General features: G+C 42.4%; 3 protein-coding genes across 3 annotated transcripts; all 3 read right to left on the minus strand.

The window, feature by feature from the left end:
• Positions 1–3,218: 3,218 nt before the first annotated feature.
• LOC104455846 (protein NUCLEAR FUSION DEFECTIVE 4) lies at positions 3,219–5,712 on the minus strand. Its single transcript, XM_010070568.3, has 2 exons — positions 5,185–5,712; positions 3,219–4,633 (listed from the first exon to the last, which is right to left on the minus strand). The coding sequence occupies exons 1-2, from the start codon at positions 5,682–5,684 to the stop codon at positions 3,274–3,276; spliced, it is 1,860 nt and encodes a 619-aa protein (XP_010068870.2). The 5' UTR covers positions 5,685–5,712; the 3' UTR covers positions 3,219–3,273.
• Positions 5,713–14,830: 9,118 nt separating this feature from the next.
• LOC108953809 (protein NUCLEAR FUSION DEFECTIVE 4-like) lies at positions 14,831–18,222 on the minus strand. The gene is made up of 2 exons (XM_010069051.3): positions 17,548–18,222; positions 14,831–16,855 (listed from the first exon to the last, which is right to left on the minus strand). The coding sequence occupies exons 1-2, from the start codon at positions 18,045–18,047 to the stop codon at positions 15,541–15,543; spliced, it is 1,815 nt and encodes a 604-aa protein (XP_010067353.2). The 5' UTR covers positions 18,048–18,222; the 3' UTR covers positions 14,831–15,540.
• A 2,628-nt stretch (positions 18,223–20,850) lies between these two features.
• LOC104454252 (protein NUCLEAR FUSION DEFECTIVE 4) lies at positions 20,851–23,515 on the minus strand. The gene is made up of 2 exons (XM_010069050.3): positions 22,913–23,515; positions 20,851–22,364 (listed from the first exon to the last, which is right to left on the minus strand). Exons 1-2 carry the CDS (start codon positions 23,410–23,412, stop codon positions 21,005–21,007), a joined length of 1,860 nt encoding a protein of 619 aa, XP_010067352.2. The 5' UTR covers positions 23,413–23,515; the 3' UTR covers positions 20,851–21,004.
• Between the last annotated feature and the right edge of the window lie 20 nt (positions 23,516–23,535).

The raw sequence follows: 23,535 nt of genomic DNA on the forward strand, positions 1-23,535 counted from the left end.
CTCCGTGGGCGAGGTTGGGACACACCGAGGTGCCATAACTTGGAGGAGAACACCAAGTCTGCCATAACTTTAAAATGGTACACTTAAGTGCCAATATCGGAGTAAAATGGGACACTTAAGTGCCACACTCAAAATCTGGCCAAATCTGACGTGGCAATTTTCCGAAGTTTGGTCCAAAACAATGTCGTTTTCACTCGACGTGGCGGAGAAAACGCAAAACGACGCCGTTTCGTGTTTACGTGTAAATAATAATATAAATTAATTAAATTAGATTTAAAATATTCAAAAAATTTTAAAAATAAAAAAATAAATTTTTAAAAATTAAAAAATTAAAAAATTAAAAAATTAAAAAATTAAGAAAAATTTCAAAAATTTCAAAAATTAAGAAAATTAAAAAATTAAGAAAAATAAAAATTAAGAAAAATTTAAAATTTAAAATTTAAAATTTAAAAAATTAAAAATTAAAAAATTAAAAGGGGGGGGAGGTCGAACAGGCGGCTCCATCGCCGTTGCCGCCTCCCGCGTCTCCGGCCCTCGGTCGACCGACCAAGGGGGGCGCGACCCTCGCCCCCGGATCCGGGCGAGGGCTCGCGGGCCTCGCCGCCGGAAGAGCCGGCGGCCGAGTGGAGGAGGGTCGGCCGAGGTCGTCGGGCCCCCGGCCGGGCCGGCGAGGCCGCCGACCGGCAGCAGAAGGGCCCGCAAGCCCTCGCCCGGATCTGGGGCGAGGGTCGCGGCCCTCGCCACGATCCGGCGAGGGCCGCGAGCCCTCACCGTCGGTTGGCCGGGGCGCGACCCCGGCGACCCTCCCCTCTCCCACCCCCTTCCCGGCGACGGCGGGGAGGCGACAGCGCGAGGGAGCCGCCCCGTTCAACCTCTCTCCCCCCTTTTTTTTAATTTTTTAATTTTTAAAATTTTAATTTTGCTTAATTATTAATTTTATTTTTAATTTTTCTTTATTTTTAAAATTTTTAAATTTTTCTTTATTTTTAAATTTTTCTTTATTTTTAAATTTTTCTTTATTTTTAATTTTTTTAAATTTTTCTTTATTTTTAAATTTTTTAAATTTTTCTTTATTTTTAAATTTTTTAAATTTTTCTTTATTTTTAAAATTTTTCTTAAATTTTTAAATTTTTTTTAAATTTTCTTATTTTTTAAAATTTTTTTGAATATTTTAAATTTAATTTAATTAATTTTTATATTATTATTTACACGTAGACCGAAACGACGTCATTTTTGCATTTTCTCCGCCACGTCGCTGTGCAATACGACGCCGTTTTGGACCAAGCTCACGGAAGTCGCCACATGCCCATTTGGCCACGGATCTTCACGGAGTGGCACTTAAGTGTCCCATTTAACTTCAAAAAACCTGGCACTCAAGATACCATTTTAAAGTTATGGCACTTAAGTGTCCATCGGTGCCAAGTTATGGCACTTGCGCTGTACTTCTGCCTCTCTGGGCCAACTAATTGACCCCCCCTTCCAAAATAACAACAAAACAAGAAAGAATGGCTCAGTCATTTTCTGTGGACAAGTGTGCAGGCGACGGCCAATTTTTGTCGCTGGTGTGTACTCCAAGGTCGACTTCAAACCCAATATTTCAAAAAGCACCGGGGGCCGGCGTATTCAAACCTAAAAGAAGGAAAAATAGTCAGCTGATCAAGACCGCAACCAGTCAGCTGATCAAGAGAGAGATTCTAGCCCTTTAAAATTCTTACACGACGGCTAAGGGAAATCATGTCATCTTGTACAGAAAGAAAATCTTGCTGTACAGATCGAGCGCGTGCGCTCTGTGTTCCGTCTGAACCGTTTACCTTAAGCACAAGAATAATGTTGTAATCAGCGGCGCAACAGGAGCGGATCGTAATTTTGCAATTATACCGAGAGCTATAGAAATCGACGGGAGCGGATCGTAATTTTGCAATTATATTGAGAGCTATAGAAATCTTTAGAAATAAGATGAGGAATAATAAAAGGATACCAGAAATTTATGTGGTTCGGCCCGAATGTCGGAACCTACGTCCACGAAGAGAGCCAGTAAAATAATCTACTATAAATCGGAGAATTACGGGATTACAATCACTCATGCACTCAAGTATTTCCTAGCCCTACTTTATACTCAATACCCACGGTGTTTAACAACACAATCTAATGGACTCTACTCCCGCACAAACCTCTCTTAGCTCAAGCCTCACTCTCTCTCTCTAGCTCTTTCCTCTCTCGCTGCTTCGTCCTCAGAAGCCCTCTCCTTTTATCGATGGAAGGGAAGGAAACAAAACAAAAAATTATATTGTAGAAATGTCAACACGGTGCCGATCTTCAAAGCATGCGCCTCCATGCAATTAATGATAGCGTGTGAGCTTATGACCATCATGCACTGACACAAGGAGAATAGCTTCTGCCTTCCCTCATTGATCAACAAGACGAAAGAAGTCCACAAAAGATGACCAAGAAGAGAGAGAGAATTCGGCGCCTACTTGATAGGCTTCTGAGGCAGCAAGCGCTGACCAATTTTTCTACGGGCATGGACCATGTGCATGCATTTAATGACGTAGAAGAAATTCGGACGATCAACTCTTCAGAATGATTTCATGCTGACAAATGAGAAGGGTCCCAAAAGTCAACACATGTATTGTAGCCTTCATTTCCAACGTGAAGCTCATATCAAGGTTGGATCCTTTCGGCTCCCATCACGCGCCATTTCTCATCAAATGCTCCGCGGACGTTCTCTCTCGTTTCGGCATGTAAATGTTCTGTACGGATTAGGTATTTTATATTGATTCAAACTCGAGACATAATTTAACAAATAATCATAAGCAAAAGTGTCGAATCCGAGTCTTGATCTTTCTAAGATGTCATATAAGATAAATGGCTGGTTTCCGAAAATGGAGTTGTTTGGAAAATGGGTCGATCATGGATTACATGCAAACACACTTCTTAACAAATATGCAACCAATAAGCTAAACGGAAATCGTGATCAAGAGGATTATACATTTCTTCGCGACCTTTTTGTTTTCCGCCGTTCATGTAATCTATCATTTTGCATATTTGTACATGTACATCTCTAATCAATTTTTCTGCTAATAACATTTAAAGAAATGATTGCATGACAGTCTTTAATATACTGTAAAATAACAGTCAATTCTTGATAACAAAAAATTAAATTACAAATAATTATAAATTATTATAAAATCCATTTTTTCAAGAATTTATAGCTCCCAATGTATTGTTATTCTCACATACCCCAAGAACTGTTTTGCTAGTAAAATGTACAATTTATTGTGATGTGTCCGATTCTCTCTGCCCACCTTTTACCTCCGTCGTGGTCGCTGTCGTCGTTGTCGTCCCATTATTCAAAGCCATCTCTGTCTCGGCCGCTTTTGCCTCCTCCCTGAACTTCTTGTAAATATCACTCCTGTAAAACTTCCTCGTCCTCAAGACCAAAATGAACGACACGAACACGCCGAACAACGTTGCGAATGTGATTATGAGAAACGATAACTGATAACACTTGACCCCGGTGCACTCCAAGTCCTGGCCGGGTTGTCGGACATGCCCTAGTGCGGCCAACTGTTTCTTGGCTTCTTTATCGTACAAATGACCGGCTACTCTAACGTTGAGCAGATACCCTCCGATGGGGCTCGCCACAGAGCCAAAGTTGTAGAGAGTCGAATAGTACTTGAGCCCGAAGATTTCGGATATGATTGCGAAGAGCAGTGGCCACTGCGCGCCGAAGCAGAAACCGATGATGATGGATGCGAAGTAGAGGCCGTTCGGGACATCGAACGCAATCAGGAGGTGGCCAGCACATGAGATGAGGAGGATGATTGTGAGCATTAGCGTGCGTGGGAATTTGTACCGTGTCAGGAGGATCTCAGAGACAAAGCCAGCGACGACGCGTCCGAGGTAGTTCCATATGCTGACGAGGGAGACGAACGTGCTTGTGCTCTGTTTCTGGTAGCCAAGTGATTTCCCGATCTGGCCCAGGTTGTCGATGGCCGTCAACGTCCCTCCCAAGCCACAGATGGAGGCCAAGAAGAGGATGAACATGTCTATGCTAAAGAGAGCTTGGAGTATGGTGTAATCTTCACCTCTGTGCGGTGACCTGAACGCCGTTCTCCAGCAAGAGGGTTGCTTTTCCAGCTGTTCTCCGCCGTTCAACACAGCAGTAGGGGGTGCCGTCTCCAGGGGAGGTGGTGGCGGAGGGAGGGATGTTTCCAGGTTGGGCTTCTCCATGGTGATCTCGATCGGAGACGGGTCGTTTAGGGCTTCTCTCTTCTGTGCCCATTGTTTGTATTCCTCGATGAGGACGATGGCGATTGGCAGGAAGAGCAAGAAGAGGACGCCGGCAGCGGAGAGACCGTACTCGGGCCGCGTGAAGTTATTGAAGTGCTTCTCGATGACGATCATGATCATGAGGAAGGTGGCCAGGCCGAGGGAGATGTAGAGGAATTTGTAGAAGACCTTGACCTCGTTCGGCTGGCGGACCACTTTCATGACCCGGATGGTGCGGAGGAAGGCGAATGATATGGCGGCTGGCAGCCATCCGATGAAGAGGATCAAGGCCTTGGTGTCTTTGTAGTAGTAGAACGCATAAAATAGTTGCGTGATGATTGCGCCGCTCAGGCCGAGATAGCTGCCCAAAAAAGTTTAGAGAAATTGAACGATTATTCGAAATTTTTCTTTTTTCTTTTTTAATCAGTGAAAGAAACTTATTAGGCAATTCAGGGGACAGAAAGTTCTCAAATTTCTTTCATGACCAGGGTATGAGTTTAAATTTGCCTCTCCTTTTTGGAAATAAGGAAATAATGCATATTGCATGATTCTACCAATCATATGGTTGAGTATACGCAACAAGTTAGAAGATGCATGCAATCGAAACAAGAAAATTCACAACTTGAAACAAAGAGCAAAACTTCACCGCGTATATAAACCAAGACATGTCAAGTGAATTAATTTCAAAACTTGTAACTTGATTAATTATCATGCAAGATCAAGAACTGGTCTTCTCTCTTGACCAGCAGCTCAAAAGGAAATGTTGTTCACGTATCATTTTCACACATAAAAACCAGTTTTCGTAACTTGTGTTGGATTCACTCGTCCAATTATTGAGTTAATCGTGAATGAATGAAACAAACGTGAACCACCAAATCCATCCGTAAGGATAATAAATTTGTGTAAACCTACCCTTTCAGTATCCCCAGCACGACGCCCCGGCTCTCCGGGAAGTTCTGGACGCAGGTGACGAGCGCACCGGTGTTGGCGAACGTCTGCGAGTTGGCACCAATGCATATGTAGAGGCACATCTGCCACACCTGCGGCTTTGCGATCCGCTTGGTCACGGCGAGCCAGATCATGAAGTAGCCGTAGAAGTTGAGGAGCGCCCCCATGGAGAGCACCACCCATGGCGGCGTCACCTCGTTGATGAGCCCCGAGATGACACCGACGTTGCCGCCGAGGTCCTTGAAGAAGCTCAGCAGGTTGAGGGTGCTCTGGTCGTAGCCGAGCGAGTCCTTGATGTCCTCTGAGTAGAGCCCGAACATGTAGGTCGCCCCAGCAGCCGCCATGATCAGGAAGCTCGCAAACACCATGAACCACCGGCTCATAATGACCTTCACCGCCAGGTGCCTCACGTCCGAGAGGCCGGCGAGGCCTCCATGCCCTCGGGGGGATCCGGCGACCAACATTGTATGGTGTGTCTCGGTTTCTCTCTCTCTCTCTCTCTTTCTTGGGGTGGCAGCGAGGGTTAGAGAGAAGTTGCAAGGACGTTCTTGTGAATTACAAGACCAGTCGTGTAGTGTTATATATAGAAGTAGATCTGAAAGAGTGACGAAATGCTTGCGCCTGCAATTTTGGAAAGAGAGAGAGAGAGAGAGTTTGTTGGGAGGGACTGCGTTTCTACAAGGACTTTAGAGTTGACTTGTGGAAGATGAAAAGTGAGAAGTTTTAATGCATAGGAGATTTAAATAGAAAAGCAAATGCAAAGATTAGTCCAAAGGGTATGTAACCAAGAAAGTTGGACAATGTCTCTTGATCCTATGCACTTGAAATTAATCACGGTCCCGATCTGATTGTCATTTCTTTAGTAATAATAATCCGGCACGTGGCATTCATACATGATCGAAAAGGAAATAAATATATGGGACAGCTTGGTACACCTACCGTGTGGAGCGGATGAATGACCCATGTCACATGTAGATGTCGTGATTTTCATTCCCCGGCACCTTTTCAGCAGATTTCTTTCTTTCTCGAAATTAACGAAATTCATTTTATAACATTCGCAAATTGCAAAAGTTAAGCTTGACCTCGTGGGACAGTAGTGCTGTTCACATCAACTTTTAATCGGACAACTTTGCAAGGGGGCGTGTCGATGGAGTACTTTGGAGAAAAATGGGCCGAAAATTTTGTCCGTTTCCTTACCTTTTCATTGGGTCAGTCGAATCGGTTGTTTTCAGAAAGGGGAAAAGCTCCCAAGTCTAAACGAAAGAACCGTGTGATTTAGTTATGATAATTTCTGTAAATTCCGGTCACTTTTATTATAAGTCCAAAAGCGATCAGTTTGAACTAGACAGATACATCATGAGGAGATAAGCCGCCCCTATCCCTGACTGGGATGGATCCCCAGCATTCCCCTTGCTCCTGTTCTGTGCACGAGTCCAAAAGGAAAGAACAAATGCAAGCAGGTCAAAGATAAGGAAAATAACAGCAATATCGATTACGGTTTCCTCTTTGAAAAGAGAGAGACGTTCCTAGTCGGCTCAATTTGAGTTTTTGTGAGATAATTCACTTTAGATTTATATGGCATGTTTGTTATAGTCCAATTCATGAAATCAAGATTTCAGCTCTGAGTCAATCAAGTTACATTTACGCGGAACCAGACTTGCCCGATGCAGTTGCTGTGTCGTCTTTTTACATAAAGATAATGATCGTAACGAGTATGAACTGGAAAATCAAAATCAAGCAGGGACGTTGAATCTAGGCTATGAACCTAATTCTAGCAACTGCATTACGATGCCGGTGGTCCTAGTTGGAGAGGGGGTGTAGTGACCACTTGGTGGGATGTATTTGGGCAGGGCTCTTATGTCTTTTTTTTTTTTTTTTTTTTATCGGATGGGCTCTTATGCCTGTCGGTGCTTTTAATGCTTTGTTGGCTTTTGACCCCACGATCAGCATTGCCACGGCCGCGTCTTCAATGCCGGAGTGGGACTGCCTTAAATGACCACATGCGACAACCTAGAGAAGATGTAGAGGAAGGAGACGAACGCATGTGTGGAAAGATCACTTGCTTGCTCCAGTCGATTGAGAAAAAAAGGCTTGGCGAGAGCCTATTTCCTATGCATGTGTTGAAAAGATCACTGCTCTAGTGAAAATTTGTCAATGCACTCCCCTTTTGGCATTCTACATCTCACTTGAGAACCAAACTGAGCTAGGGAAAGCAATGAATCTTGACCCCAAACTGGATGGCACATCTCTATTTGGATTGATTGAGAAGTTAGCTTGATACTTGAGAGCCAACCCTAGATGTCTTAACAGCGAGAACGGCACATAAAATGTATGAAACGAAAAACTTTAATGATTAATCAATTCAAATATCGACTAAATACTTTTCTTGTGACAACGGAGTTCACTTTAGGTGCTTGATGTCAAGCTGGCAAAATATCTTAACTTGATAAGATAAGTAAGACGCAAGCAGAAACCTTAGGTAATAGGACCGTTTATACACTGTTTGGAGTCCATAAAGAAAACAAACCTTTGTCTTGTGTCTAATCCATGCACATTTCTATTTTCAATCACTAGTCAAATCTTGTAGCGTGCATATTTATACTGTAGCATGCATATTTATACTGTAGATCTCTCATCTCTCTTCGGAGCGGGAAAAAGTGACCTTAGGTAATCCATTTGCTTACACTTATCCTTAACTTCCAAGATCTATTTATGATCTTTCCTCCCAAATTCGAACGTGAAAGGCATCAATCATAGAATCTTTTGAAGATTACGAAAAGATCATATACGATTCTATGTATTGATTTCTAAATATATATATGGAATGATCGAATACAAATCAAAGTGCAACTACCGTAAAGTCGACAAATACTCAAAGTATCGAGATCGTAATCACCCAAAATAATATGATATCTGGTCTCGACGGTTGGCAAGATTCACCACATCCCAAAGCAGGGCATCATGCCTCTTGGGAATATCATAAGTCCAACGTGCAACCTAAAAAAAGAAGAAGCATTTATTATCATGATCCCCCCTTCCAAAATAAGAAAAAAACAAACAAATAAATAAAAATAAAACACATCGATTCATGATCCTTGAAGATTCAATTTCCCTCTAAGGACAGGTCATCGCAGTTTGCACCTCGGACCGGGAAATAATTTTGGTTGATCATAGGACAAATAAAAAGAAATTAAAAAAAAAAAAGGAAAATCGGAGGGTATTTCGATAGGCATATAATAAAATAAAAATAAAAATAAATTACGATGTAAGAAAATGACTTCCACGCTTGTTTGGACTCGGGGAGTCTTCTCTCTTCGGCAAGTTGCGAAGACAATATTCTACGGCGCCTCACCCTACGAGGGCCCGGGCCATGTATTTGAATTTCCTAGTCAGCCTCCATCCTAGTCAATCTGCATCCCACTTTTCTAAAAAATAGTTTATTTGACAGATAACCAACTAATTATTATATATTATATTCATGAGTTGTATATTTCTCTTCTTTTTATTTTTATTTTGAACAAGCAAACCATTATTCTAATAGAAACCTAAGCACAACTAAGCTATAAGAGAGAAAAGAATCGTTTACAAGTTTTAATGAATGCATTTGGTTTAGTTATAACTTCGTATTTGTCATTACATTATAATATGTGATTTTAATTGCTCAACTTTCATTTTATTCGGTAAATCTAATAATTCACTTTTTTATTTAATTTCCATGCTATCATTGCAGGATTTTCTAAAAGATATCATCAAAAAATATAAAAATATGACACAGATTTATGAGCATTTATTATTATTATTATTATTATTATTATTATTATTATTATTATTATTATTATTATTATTATTATTATTATTATTATATGCAAATTCAAAAGAAAATGCTTCCTAAAACATTATTTTGTGGAATATTATCTTTGCCTTGATTACATGAAACAATTAGCCGTTGATAAAGAATAGAAAAAGTTAAGTAATAATATTAAATCAAGAGTGGAACTAATAAGGGATAATATGGTCAATTCAAGATGGTATGAGGGTGTCGAAAGCTAAAAATGGGGTGGAAAAAGCACAAGGGTTGTTTTTAAAATTTATGGACTATTGCACAATCAATCTCTAAATTATAGCTTAATGTATAATGTCATCCCTAAAGTTTTGATTTATTCAATATGGTCCTTGAAATTTAGTCTAATATGCGATATCATCCTTAAACTTTTGTTAAACTTTCAATCCAATTCCTAGACTATATGAAAATATTCAATGTTTTTTGGTAACTTGAATTGATTGAAGGATAATATTAAACACTTTTATTTAGTTGATGGATTAAATTGAACATTTACAAAAAATTTAGGGATCACATTAAACAAATTGAAAGTTCATAGACTGTTTGTATTATTTTCTCTTATTATTGTTGTTATTAATATTGTTGTTGTTGTTATCGTATCATCAACATCATCATCATCCATTTTTCAAAAGGCATAAATATTTTTCAATTCCTAACTAGAATATTTGTTAACGTTTTCAGTGTGCCCTATTAAAAGACACTAAAGCATAGATAATATCAATGTTTGCACGTTAGTCACGACATATATTAATATATCTATAATTTCAAGATCCAACTATCTGGCGATTTTACAATATTTATTGTTCTTGTCTCTAATTTTAATACCACGTTCTACCCATCTTTCTCGACCATGACGAATAAGATTATACTTCTTTAAGTCATTTGAGGGAAGAACTCACTGACTATTTCCAAGCGATTGAACCAATTGAAGTGCGATCTTTCCTCCCCTCTCATTTTCGTGAACATCACACCATCAACAAACTAACTGATCAATGATTCTATATATTAAAATGATGAAAAAATTAGGACAAACCTCGAGTTCATGATGCTGCTAACACGACAAGAATTGATTAAATGTATCGGTCTTTCTCCGTGGCTTTTATATAAGTGCATTAGAGCCCTTGCTCTTAATCTACATAGACAGGTGGTCCAGCACTCTCTTGTGATAACTTCCATCTAATGTAAAAACTAAGTAAACTATGAATAGCTTAGATCGAAAGTTGACTTGGTTTTATTATATTGCGCTATGCATGTGAAATCGCCGGATGACACTGGCAAAGTTGACAGCTTTCTCATTTCACAATGCTATATGCTATTATTACCCAGAGTTTACCACAAACCAATCAATCACATTGCTAAATAATTGCTTATTCCATGCGCTCGCCGGTTATGCTAATGCCAATGCTACCTAGGAATCCTCTTCTTTTGATCGCCATTACATGGGCCTCGCTGTATTCATGTGCCAGTACAACTGTATAGGAGTAAACATCGAATGGTCAACTATCCAACGTTAGTTTCCACACCTTTTGTGGACGTGGATTCTGCATCTCATATAGTGCTCCTTCTGATATGTCGATAAATCTCGATTGTCGATTTATGAAAATGAAGTTGTCATCAATCATTAAGATCTATCAAAAAACCGAGAGAAGCACTATATAAGGGTAAAGAATCATCCAACATCTATACGTAATGACCCGAATCTGACTCACAAGGACCTAATCATCGAATACCCATGCAATGACCTGCAAGTGTCAAGTCTTCAACTTGAGTATGTCGTCAATCTGACGATAAGCTTACAAGGGAGTTATATTGAAGATATGATAACCTGTCTACTATGTAAATTCATTAAGTAGGGCGGCACTATATTCCGGTGAGTCTTTTAAAAACGCCAATGGGAATCTATCATGTCACGTAACTACACAATTTTAACTAATGGAATATTGAATCTTAGTTTGTATAGCATTATTTCTCAGTCGTCTTCTTCACAGGACCTACCCATTTCTCTCTCTCTCTCTTCTCTGCGTGTTTTGAGTAGTCTATGGGAGCTGAAGTCTTCGTCAATGGCTGCCCACCATCTCTGATAATATCCTTTGGGGACCAACCGCTTCAATTTGGACTCGCCTACGGGTCCAAAATCGCCGTGTGAGATCTCATGCACTTTTCAAAGCAAACGTCAATCCACTTGCGGAAGCTGAATCTTCAAAAGCTTTGACAGAACAAGAAGTGTGGCCGATAGCCATGCCAGCTCATTAAACTGTCGTTTTCCCAAAGTATCGTGTGATCTCATCAAATCAAACTCCTCTCTCTGTCTCTCTCACTCACTCTTTCCTTCCTTTGAACGACCACCTCCTAGTCAACGCCCAGAAACCTCCGGCGGTATTTTAAATTACCTATAATCGAATTTTGCTTTTGATGAAAGGAACGAAAAACTAAGGGATAATGATATAAATGATCCTTAAATTTTGGCCTAACGTATAATATGATTCATAAACTTTATCCCAATTTACAATATGGTCCCTAAATTATATGAAGATATTTAATGTTGTCATTTCATTAATTCAAGTTTAGAGATAATATTGAGCATTAAATTGAATATATACCAAAAGTCCAAAGTTCATATTGAACAATTTAAAAGTTCGAGAATAACATTATGCATGAGACCAAAATTCAAATATCACATTACACATTAAGGTAAAGTTCATGAACTCTTTATGTCATATTTTCAGGAAAATAAAAAATAAATATAATATATATATATATATATATATATATATATATTAGGATGTCGAGCAAATTCATCATCATCCATACGTTTCATTAAGGTCAAGCTTCGCACATTTCTTTTTTCTATTTTCGGCAACTTTAATCAGAGAGTCCACACCTACGTCAACCCCACGTGAATGCCGCTAAATTCCAAATTTAATTATAGTCAAAGTTGCTTAGTATGGTTTCACACTCATGTTTCATAAATAATGATATTATACATACCCGCGCCCTAAGAAAATTCTTCGAAAATAATTTTCCACAAACCCGAAAATGACACGATTCATGAGTGAAGATCACGTCTCAAACCGATACATCTTCGTTTTTTATTCGTCGTCCCCGAAATGGCGTGCCGATAAGTGGGTATCATTTTTCCCGGTTGCATTATTTGGAGTTGATGGAGATGTTGGCGCAGATTCTTGAAATTCCGATAAAACGGGGGAAAATGCACGTGTTGAATTTTTTAGAAAAATAAATTTCAATTTTTGAAGTGGTCGGCATTTGATAATACTATCGCATTTTGAGAAATAGAGTATTTTGTTTGAATTATTAAGATCGTAGGTTTAAGGCTTATGTTGCGTTTGGTTTGGAATTTTGAAAATCCTTTGAGAAAAATTTAGAATGTTTGGTAACCATTCTCAAGGGGCTTTAAATGAAAGCTAGTATTAGGAAGGCTGAAAACTCAAAGTAAATGCAGACTAGCTTTAAGGTTTTAGTATTTTTGAAATACTAAAAGAAGAGTTAAATGATTTTTTTGGCCTTCATTGCTATTGTTTATCTTCTTTGCAAAGGTGGTCAGCAAGGGACGATGAGGTTAGATCTAACGAGCGAGAAGCCGGCGACAATCGCCTAGCTAGTGTAACCTCAACCGACGGGCTGCCAATGTCAAATCTAGCTCGTCAATGGCCTGAGGCTGTTTGGAATTAGTGAAAGGTTTGGTTTTTTTTTAATAAAGCAAAAAAGAAAAATTACAACCAAAACCCTTTACAAAAAAAAAATTACCAAACATTTTTCACCCAAAGTTACTTTATAAATGATTTTTTACCAAATGTAATTTGCATTTTTCTAAACTCCTTTAAGTCGAAGGTCTCTATATTTTCCTACGGAGCTTTCAAAATACGAAATCAAAGGCACCCTCGTTCCATTGTATTTGAATGATTTTCTAATTTTTTTTTCTCCACCACACTTTATTTACTTTTGTTGGCCAATCTCGACCAAACTGTGGTATCAATAATTACGTCGATGACGATGAAATCATTTCTAGAAGTTCAACGCCAAAATTTTCAAAAGACGAGCAGATGATGCAACTTTGTCCACCCATCACTTATTTGATGGATGAATTTTAAACGAAATTCGTGTTCACAAAAACCCTCCTCAACTTTTGTAGTTTAACTATCTATTCCATGGCTGAGAAACACCAAAGCACCCGCAGCCCTTGTCCTCTGCGGCAGCTGCTCTCGCTCGCCGCGCCTCCTCGCCCCTGTCCACCTGTCTGAGGTCATGGATGACCCCAGATTGAGGTCACCGACCCTAAATTTACAGGATCGAATACCAACTTGTATAGTACTGATCTAAGGATCTTTGGATCAATGATCGACCCAATCCTCCTTAGAACCGGATAAGGACTGGTGGGGTTGTCGGTCCAAGATTGACCTTGATCAATGCTCATCCTTATTCATCAATGGTCAGGTGGATCCAAACAGATCGGCCCATCAATGGTCAAAAGCCTGTGGGTCGTGGAGGATTGCGTTTGCAGAGTCCATGATGGAGTCTCTTTCGTCCAGGCCATGTTGCCTTCTTGGGCTCGCAAGAGCTCCCTCGAGTAAAAGGGCGACCGTGCCGACAAGTTTCTTAAAGATGCTAATTAAGATTAGGAAATTTTTTAATGATTAAATAATACGAAAAATCTTCTTCTTCTTCTTCTTTTTGTGAAGGGGTTAGAAGAATCTTCTTGTCCTTGAAATCCCAAATCAAGACAGGTCTTTTTTTTCTTCTTTTTTGTCATTGGATTTAAATCAACTTGGCATGCCAAAACAAAACAACCTTTGGTCCGCCAACATGGAAATCAGTGTTAATTGCGCTGGTGTTGTGGAGTAGTGTTTTTAGGGCATCAGCTAATGTTATTTGATAGAAAGGTACCACAATATTCTAACCATCAATATCGTGACTTCCTTTATTTGATCGCTTACTATGAATGCTTAAAAAGTCACATTCATGAGTAAATCGGACATGCTAGTTAAATTTTAGAACAAGGAAATTTATGTTTTCAAAAAGTTATCACAAGCACAATCAATGCATTGGGAGCTGCGAAAAATATTTCAACCGATTCTTAAAAAAGTGTTTATAAGGAACTTGAAAACGAAATCCATCTTCAATATACTCATTTATTTAAACCCATCATGAGCTGCGCGTTTTAAAATACCTAAATGTTGGGTCATGAAGAGACGCCAATGGTCTTGTACATAACTTGCCATTGGCAATAATTTGCGGTAGGATCACATCGTTTTCGTCCATTCATCAGACTAGTTGCATAAGAAATAGAATAATGAATTATTAGTTAGGCTCTTTGACCTGGACTTCAAATGATCCATAAGTTAGTCCAATTGCAGAAGCTCAAAATAGAACGGCTCCATTCCAATCCGACATGCGTGCACGGATGGATGAACTAGTCACGATCACAATCGATAATATCTTGATAATAATAGGTTCGAGTGGATCAAATTGCCTGTAAAGTCAATTGCAAAATAACGGTAAAATGTTATATTCACATCAAAACCCATTTTGCCAATAAAAATATTCTCATCGCTCGAAAGATTAGTCAGATTTGGTGTTCTTGAAAATCATCCATGGGCCACCTAATTAACCTCTCGTCCAAAGGAACAAAAAGGAAAAGGAATTGTATGAGCATTTTCTGCAGCCACACGTGAAAGCGACGACCTATGCTTGCTCGACGATTCACTTCGAGCCCGATATTTCAAAAAACGTTGGGGCCGACATATTCAAACCTTGGAAGAATGAAAATAGTCAGTTTCGAATCGAATATACAAATAATATCCTAGATGCACCAAGGAAAAAGACAAGTAGGATCAGCCCCCCATCAAGACTGGCAGATGAGAAGTTTCAACCTTTAATAACTGATCGAGACAGTAACCAGTCAAAACAACTGATCCGGAATCCAGAACTACACGGTCTTCCCTACTTATTCTTGATTAATCTTCTTCTTCTCCCAAGAGAGAATCTAGCCCTCCGAGTCCTCACACGACCACAAATGAAAACTGTGTCATCTTGTACAGAAAGAAAATTTTATGGTTCAGATCGAGCACGTGAACTCCAAGTTCCATCCGAACCGTTTATTCTAACCCTTCCCGTTAAGCACGAGAATAACCATAAGCAAGAGTGTCGATTCCGAGCCTTGATCTTCCTAGGATGTCATACTAGATAAATGGCCGGTTTCCCGAAAAATCGAGCCATCTGGAAAACGAGTCAATCACGGATATACACGCAAACACGCTTCTTAACAAATATGCAACAAGTAAGCTACACGGAAATCATGATCGACCGGATTTTACATTTCTTCACGACCGCCTTTGTTTTCTGTCGTTCATGTAAGCTATCATTCTCCATTTCTGTATGCGTACATCTCTGATCAATCTTCCTGCTAATAACATTAAACCCCCAAAGGGTACAATTCATTGTGACGTTTCTGAATCTCTCTGTCAACGTTTTACCTCTGTCGTGGTCGTCCCATTATTCAAAGTCATCTCCGTCTCGGCTGCCTTTGCCTCCTCCCTGAACTTCTTGTAAATATCACTCCTGTAAAATTTCCTCGTCCTCACCACCAAAATGAACGACACAAATGTGCCGAACAATGTTGTGAATGTTATTATGAGAAACGCCAACTGATAACACTTGACCCCGGTGCAGTCCAAGTCCTCGCCGGGCTTCCGGACAAGCCCTAGTGCGGCCATCTGTTTCCTCGCTTCTTTGTCGTATAAATGACCAGCCACTCTAACGTTGAGCAGATACCCTCCAATGGGGCTCGCCACAGTACCGAAGTTGTACAGTGTTGAATAGTACTTGAGCCCAAAGATTTCGGATATGATTGCAAAGAGCAGCGGCCACTGCGCACCAAAGCAGAAACCGATGATGATGGATGCGAAGTAGAGGCCATTTGGGACGTTGAATGCAATCAGGAGGTGGCCGGCACATGAGATGAGGAGGATGAACGTGAGCATTAGCGGGCGTGGGAATTTGTATTGTTTTAGGAGGATCTCAGAGAGAAAGCCAGCGACGACGCGTCCAAGGTAGTTCCATATGCTGACTAGGGAGATAAACGTGCTTGTGCTCCGAGCCGGGTAGCCAAGTGAGGCCCCTATCTGGCCCAGGTTGTCGATGGCCGTCAACGTCCCCCCAACGCCAAAGATGGTGGCCAAGAAGAGGATGAACATATCTATGCTAAAGAGAGCTTGGAGTATGGTGTAGTCTTCACCTCTGTCCGGTGGCCTGAACGCCGTTCTCCAGCAAGAGAGTTGCTTTTCCAGCTTTTCTTCATTGTCCAAGACGGTGGTAGAGGGTGCCGTCTCTGGGGGAGGTGGTGGTGGAGGAAGGGATGTTTCCAGGCTCGGCTTCTCAGTGGCGATCTCGATCGGAGCCGGGTCATTTAGGGCTTCTCTCTTCTGTGCCCATTGTTTGGATTCCTCGATGACGACGACAGCGAGTGGCAGGAAGAGCAAGAAGAGGACGCCAGCAGCGGAGAGACCATACTCGGGGCGCGTGAAGTTATTGAAGCGCTTCTCGATGATGATCATGATCATAAGGAAGGTGGCCAGGCCGAGGGAGATGTAGAGGAATCTGTAGAACACCTTGAGCTCGTTGGGCTGGCGGACCACCTTCATGATCCGGATGGTGCGGAGGAAAACGAATGATATGGCAGCCGGCAGCCATCCGATGAGGAGGATCAAGGCCTTGGTGTCATGGTAGTAGACCGCAAGGTATAGTTGCGTGATGATGGCACCGCTCAGGCCGACATAGCTGCCCAGAAAAGTTCAGAGAAATTGAATGATTATTTGAGAGTCCATAACTTATCAAACCTAATTCTTATATCTTTCTTTGAATCAAGAGATTCAAGAGATCAGGAAACATATTTTGTTCCAACAAATATGTAGGCGGACTTAAGTTAAAGAAGAAGGACCATGACAATGATGGCCTAAACACAAAGTCGGTCAATGCAAGAAATTCTTTAGGCAATTAGGAGTAGTTCATCAGGGGACAGAAGTTCTCAAATTTCTTTCATGACAAGGGTATGAGTTTATACTCGTCTCTACTTTTTGTATAAGGAAAGAATGCAAATTCCATGACCATATTTACCATACTATTAGAGTATGCACAAAAGGATAGACGATGGATGCAATTAAAACGAGAAAATTAACAAAGAATATAGTAATAAAGAGCAAAACTTTGCAGCGTATATAAAGAGCAACGCAAGTCGAGTGAACTAGTACTACAGTTTGCAAGTTAATTTGATTATCCTGCAAGAATCGGGGACTGGTCTTCTCTTTTGACCAGCAGCTCGGAAGGAAATGTCGTTCACATGTCATCTTCACACATAAAAACCAGTTTTTTTTTTTTTTTTTAAAACTTGTCTTGGACTCACTCGTCCAATCATTGAGCTAACCGTGACTGAACGAAACAAGCGTGAACCACCAAATTTCGTGTAAACCTACCCTTTCAGTATCCCCAGTACGACGCCCCGGCTCTCCGGGAAGTTCTGGACGCAGGTGACGAGGGCGCCGGTGTTGGCGAACGCCTGCGAGTTGGCGCCGATGCATATGTAGAGGCACATCTGCCACACCTGCGGCGTCGTGATCCGCTTGGTCACGGCGAGCCATATCATGAAGTAGCCAAAGAAGTTGAGGACTGCCCCGATGGAGAGCACCACCCACGGCGGCGACACCTCGTTGATGAGCCCCGAGGGGATCCCGACGCTCCCGCCGAGGTCCTTGAAGAAGCTCAGCAGGTTGAGGGTGCTCTGGTCGTAGCCGAGCGATGTCTTGATGTCCTCCGAGTAGAGACCGAACATGTAGGTCGCCCCGGCAGCCGCCATGATCAGTAGGCTCGCGAACACCATGAACCACCGTCCCATGATGACCTGCGCCGCCAGGTGCTTCACATTCGAGAGGCCCGCGAGGCCCCCACGCCCTCCGGGGGATCCGGCGATCACCATTGTATGGCGTGTCTCGGCTCTCTCTATCTCTCTCGCTCTCGGGGGTGAGAGTGAGGGTTAGAAGTTACAAGGACCTTGTTAATTACAAGAAGTGTAGTATTGGGATGTAGGGTTATATATAGAGTTAGATCTGAGAAAGTGTGACGAAATGTTTGCGCCTGCAATTAATAAGAGAGAGAGAGAGAGAGAGGACTTGCGAGTTGACTTGGGTCTTCTAAAGGGAAAAGGTTCAATGCGAAGGAGATTTAAATTGGAAAGCAAATGTAAAGATTACTCCAAAGGGTATGAAACCAAGAAAATTGGACGATGTCTCAAGATCTTCTCCACTTGAAATGAATTACGGTGCCGACCTGATGTGTTTCTTAGTAATAATCCTTCGGCAATTCACATGCTGTATATTTATACATGTGCCCCCACCATGTGTTATGGATGAATAATTAATATCATTTGTCTATATCGTGACTTTATTTCCCCGGCCCTATTTTAGCCCTTTTCTTTTTTTTCTGCTTTTCACCCAGGTCGCACGTCTGGCAGACCGCCGGCCGGGGGATGGGACGGGTGACGGCAAACCAGATGAGGAAATAGGCAGCGAAGTTCATGGCGGAGCCGATGAGGGGGACAAGCCACGTGGAGGAGACCTCGGTGATGAGGCCGGAGAGGACGCCGACTTGGGCGCCGAGGTCCTTGCAGGAGCTGACAAGGTTAAGGTTCGACTGGCCGTACCTGAGGCTGAACTTGACGTCCTTGGAGTAGACGCCGAAGAGGTAGGGGTGGCGCCGGCGCCTGCCATTATCAGGAACGACCCGAACATCATGAACCACCGCCCTCGGAGGATTCGGAAGACGAGGCTGCAGAATCGTCCGCCACCATCGCTACCGGCGGTCATCGTCATGGGAAGATCGTCGTCTCTAGATATGGACGGGTTCGAAGTTCTTGACCCGTGAAGGGTCGGGTGGATCTAGTTGGGTCAGCCCGTCAATGGCCAAAAAGCCCGTGGGTCATGGAGGACTGCATGTGCAGAGTCCACGATGGAGTCTCTTTTCGCCTGGGCCATTTTTGCCTTCTTGAGTAAACCAGCGACCGCGCCGACAAGTTCCTTAAAGATGCTAATTAAGATTAGGGAATTAATTGATGATTGATTAATGCAAAAAATTATTTGTGGAGGGATTAGGGGAACCTCCTTGTCCTTGCAATCGCAGCACAAGACAGTTTCGTCATTGAATTGAATTCAACTTGACACGCCAAAACAAAAAAACCTTTGGTCCCCCCCTCCTTTGGAACTAGTGTCTAATTGCACCGGTGTTGTTAACCAGCCTTTCTAGGAAATTGGCTAGTGTCATTTGATAAGAGGGTGCTTCGATATTGTAGCCACAGATACTGCGATTTCTCTTTATTATGTTAGAAGAATTTTAATATACAGAATACTTGAGACGTTCATTAAGTTGCATGTGACTAAGAAATCTACAATTCTAAAGCATTATCTCAAGCACAACCGGCGCGTTGGGTACCACCAAAAATTCCTCGATCGGTTTGTTTAACAAGTGTTCACGAGGAACTTCATACATCTTACATGCACTCATTTATAAAACTCTAATTCGTGAGCTTGGCGTTCTAAAATCATCTTATCTTATGGTCAACAATACCTAAACGTGGGGTCATGGAGAGACGCCTATGGTTTTGTGCACAACTTGTCAATTGGCAATACTTTGCAATTGAATCACATCGTTCCTGTCCATTCATTTGATTAGTTCTAAGGCTCATTGATCCGGACTTCAAACATTGATAGGTTAGTCAAATTGCACAACCTCGAACTAGTACTACTCCATCCCAAGCCGTGCGGGCACGGATGGTTGGAATGGCCGCAACCACCACATTCAATAATATCGCGATAACAACAGATTCGAGAGAGAACTGATTGCTTGTAAAGTCAATTGCAAAATGACTGAAATTTTATATTTATGCAAAAAACTCATTTTGCCATAAAAAATCTCACCGTTGCTCAAAAGATTCATCAGATCTCATGCTCTTGAAAGCCATCCATGGACCATCTAATTAACTCCCTTCCAAAATAACGACAAAACAAAAAGGGATGGATTAGGCATAGCATTTTCTACGGACAAGTGTGAAGGCGACGACTAATAATATCGTCACAGCGTACTCCAAGGTCCACTTCAAGCTCGATATTTCAAAAAACAACCGGGGGGCGGGCGTATTCAAACTCAGAAAGAAGGAAAATAGTCAATTCCCGAATCGAATTTATAATAATATCTTTAGTGTAATCGAATCAAGAAGGGATTATCTTTACTCAAACCCTAGATGCGCCCAAGGGAAAAGACGAGACAAGTAGGATCCCCCCCGCCTTTTCTCCTCCCCTCTCTCCTCATGGAGACTTGGGGATGAGAAAGTTCAATCTCCAAGACTTCAATGGCTGATCAAGACCGCAATCAGTCAAAAACAACTGTATCCACACGACCTTTCCCTACTTATTCTTAAATTAATCTTCCTCTTCTTCTTCTACCAAGAGAGAGATTCTAGCTCTTTAAAATTCTCATACGACCGCAAAGGACTGTCGTCTTATACAAGAAGAAAATCTAACTATACAGATCGAGCGGGTGCGCTCTGTGTTCCATTAAGCGTGAGAATTAACATAAGCTAGATTGTCGATTCTGAGTCTCAATCTTCCTAGGATGTTATGCCAGATAAATGGCTAGTTTCCGGACATTGAACCATTTGGAAAACGGGTCTATCATGTATTACATGCTAACACACTTCTGAAAAAATACGCAACAGGTAACAAGTAAGCTAAACGGAAATCATGATGAAGTGGATTATAAAGTTCTTTACGCAACGTCTTCGTTTTCCGTCGTTCATGTAATCTATCGTTTGCCATTTCTGTATGAGTACGTCTCTAATCACTCTTTCTGCTAATAGTAATTAAAACCTGCAAAAGGTACAATTTATTGTGATGTGTCTGATTCTCTCTGCCCACCTTTTACCTCCGTCGTGGTCGCTGGCATTGTCGTCGTCGTCCCATTATTCAAAGCCATCTCCGTTTCGGCTGCCTTTGCCTCCTCCCTGAACTTCTTGTAAATATCACTCCTGTAAAACTTCCTCGTCCTCACCACCAAAATGAACGACACGAACGCACCAAACAATGTTGCGAACGTTATTATGAGAAACGACAACTGATAACACTTGACTCCAGTGCACTCCAAGTCCTGGCCGGGCTGCCGGACAAGCCCTAGAGCGGCCAGCTGTTTCTTGGCTTCTTTGTCATACAAATGACCGGCTACTCTAACGTTGAGCAGGTACCCTCCGATGGGGCTCGCCACGGAGCCAAAGTTGTAGAGAGTCGAATAGTATTTGAGCCCGAAGATTTCGGATATGATTGCGAAGAGCAGTGGCCACTGCGCGCCGAAGCAGAAACCGATGATGATGGATGCGAAGTAGAGGCCGTTCGGGACATCGAATGCAATCAGGAGGTGGCCAGCACATGAGATGAGGAGGATGATTGTGAGCACTAGCGTGCGTGGGAATTTGTACCGTGTCAGGAGGATCTCAGAGACGAAGCCAGCGACGACGCGTCCGAGGTAGTTCCATATGCTGACGAGGGAGACGAACGTGCTTGTGCTCTGAGTCGCGTAGCCAAGTGACTTCCCGATCTGGCCCAGGTTGTCGATGGCCGTCAACGTTCCCCCCACGCCACAGATGGTGGACAAGAAGAGGATGAACATATCTATGCTAAAGAGAGCTTGGAGTATGGTGTAATCTTCACCTCTGTCCGGTGGCCTGAACGCCGTTCTCCAGCAAGAGGGTTGCTTTTCCAGCTGTTCTCCGCTGTTCAAGATGGCAGTAGGGGGTGCCGTCTCCGGGGGAGGTGGTGGCAGAGGGAGGGATGTTTCCAGGTTCGGCTTCTCCGTGGTGATCTCGATTGGAGACGGGTCGTTTAGGGCTTCTCTCTTCTGTGCCCATTGTTTGTATTCCTCGATGACGACGATGGCGAGTGGCAGGAAGAGCAAGAAGAGGACGCCAGCAGCGGAGAGACCGTACTCAGGGCGCGTGAAGTTATTGAAGTGCTTCTCGATGATGATCATGATCATGAGGAAGGTGGCCAAGCCGAGGGAGATGTAGAGAAATCTGTAGAAGACCTTGACCTCGTTGGGCTGGCGGACCACTTTCATGATCCGGATGGTGCGGACGAAGGCGAATGATATGGCAGCCGGCAGCCATCCGATGAGGAGGATCAAGGCCTTGGTGTCTTTGTAGTAGAACGCATAAAATAGTTGCGTGATGATCGCGCCACTCAGGCCAACATAGCTGCCCAAAAAAAGTTCAGAGAAATGGAACGATTATTCGAAATTATTCTTATTCTTTTTCAATCAGTGAAAAAAACTTGTTAGGCCATTCAGGGGACAGAAAGTTCTCAAATTTCTTTCATGACAGGGGTGTGAGTTTAAACCTGTCTCTCCCTTTTGGAAATAAGGAAAGATGCATATTGCATGATTCTACTGACCATATGATTGAGTATACGCAACAAGTTAGAAGATGCATGCAATCAAAATGAGAAAATTCACAACTTGTGATAAAGAGCAAAACTCCGTCGCGTATATAAAGCAAGACATGTCGAGTGAATGAATTTCAAAACTTGTAACTTGATTAATCGTCTTGCAAGATCAAGAACTGGTCTTCTCTCTTGACCAACAGCTTGAAAGGAAATGTTGTTCACGTATCATTTTCACACATAAAAACCAGTTTTTGCAACTTGTCTTGGATTCACTCGTCCAATTATTGAGCTAAATGAATGAATGAAACAAGCGTGAACCACCAAATCTATACGTAAGGATATTAAATTTGCGTAAACCTACCCTTTCAGTATCCCCAGCACAACGCCCCGGCTCTCCGGGAAGTTCTGGACGCAGGTGACAAGGGCGCCGGTGTTGGCGAACGCCTGTGAGTTGGCGCCGATGCATATGTAGAGGCACATCTGCCACACCTGCGGCTTCGCAATGCGCTTGGTCACGGCAAGCCAGATCATGAAGTAGCCAAAGAAGTTGAGGACCGCCCCCATGGAGAGCACCACCCATGGCGGCGTCACCTCGTTGATGAGCCCCGAGAGGACCCCAACGTTGGCGCCGAGGTCCTTGAAGAAGCTTAGTAGGTTGAGGGTGCTCTGGTCGTAGCCGAGCGAGTCCTTGATGTCCTCCGAGTAGAGCCCGAACATGTAGGTCGCCCCGGCGGCCGCCATGATCAGGAAGCACGCGAACACCATGAACCACCGTCCCATGATGACCTGCACCGCCAGGTGCCTCATGTCCGAGAGGCCAGCAAGGCCTTCACGCCCTCGGGGGGATCCGGCGACCACCATTGTATGGTGTGTCTCGGTTCTCTCTCTCTCTCTCTCTCTCTCTCTCGGGGTGAGAGTGAGGGTTAGAGAGAAGCTACAGGGACGTTCTTGTTAATTACGGGACTAGTCGTATGGTGTTATATA

The sequence above is a fragment of the Eucalyptus grandis genome, chromosome 7 (genome assembly GCF_016545825.1).
Source record: "Eucalyptus grandis isolate ANBG69807.140 chromosome 7, ASM1654582v1, whole genome shotgun sequence".
In the NCBI taxonomy this organism is placed as follows: domain Eukaryota; kingdom Viridiplantae; phylum Streptophyta; class Magnoliopsida; order Myrtales; family Myrtaceae; genus Eucalyptus; species Eucalyptus grandis.

Bases quoted from the DNA above. Each gene is read 5' to 3' on its own strand.
- LOC104455846 (XM_010070568.3), bottom strand. From the start codon at position 5,684: ATGTTGGTCGCCGGATCCCCCCGAGGGCATGGAGGCCTCGCCGGCCTC. The intron at 4,634-5,184 runs GTAGGTTTACAC...TTTTTTGGGCAG, and splicing joins GTGCTGGGGATACTGAAAGG to CTATCTCGGCCTGAGCGGCG.
- LOC108953809 (XM_010069051.3), bottom strand. From the start codon at position 18,047: ATGGTGATCGCCGGATCCCCCGGAGGGCGTGGGGGCCTCGCGGGCCTC. The intron at 16,856-17,547 runs GTAGGTTTACAC...TTTTCTGGGCAG, and splicing joins GTACTGGGGATACTGAAAGG to CTATGTCGGCCTGAGCGGTG.
- LOC104454252 (XM_010069050.3), bottom strand. From the start codon at position 23,412: ATGGTGGTCGCCGGATCCCCCCGAGGGCGTGAAGGCCTTGCTGGCCTC. The intron at 22,365-22,912 runs GTAGGTTTACGC...TTTTTTGGGCAG, and splicing joins GTGCTGGGGATACTGAAAGG to CTATGTTGGCCTGAGTGGCG.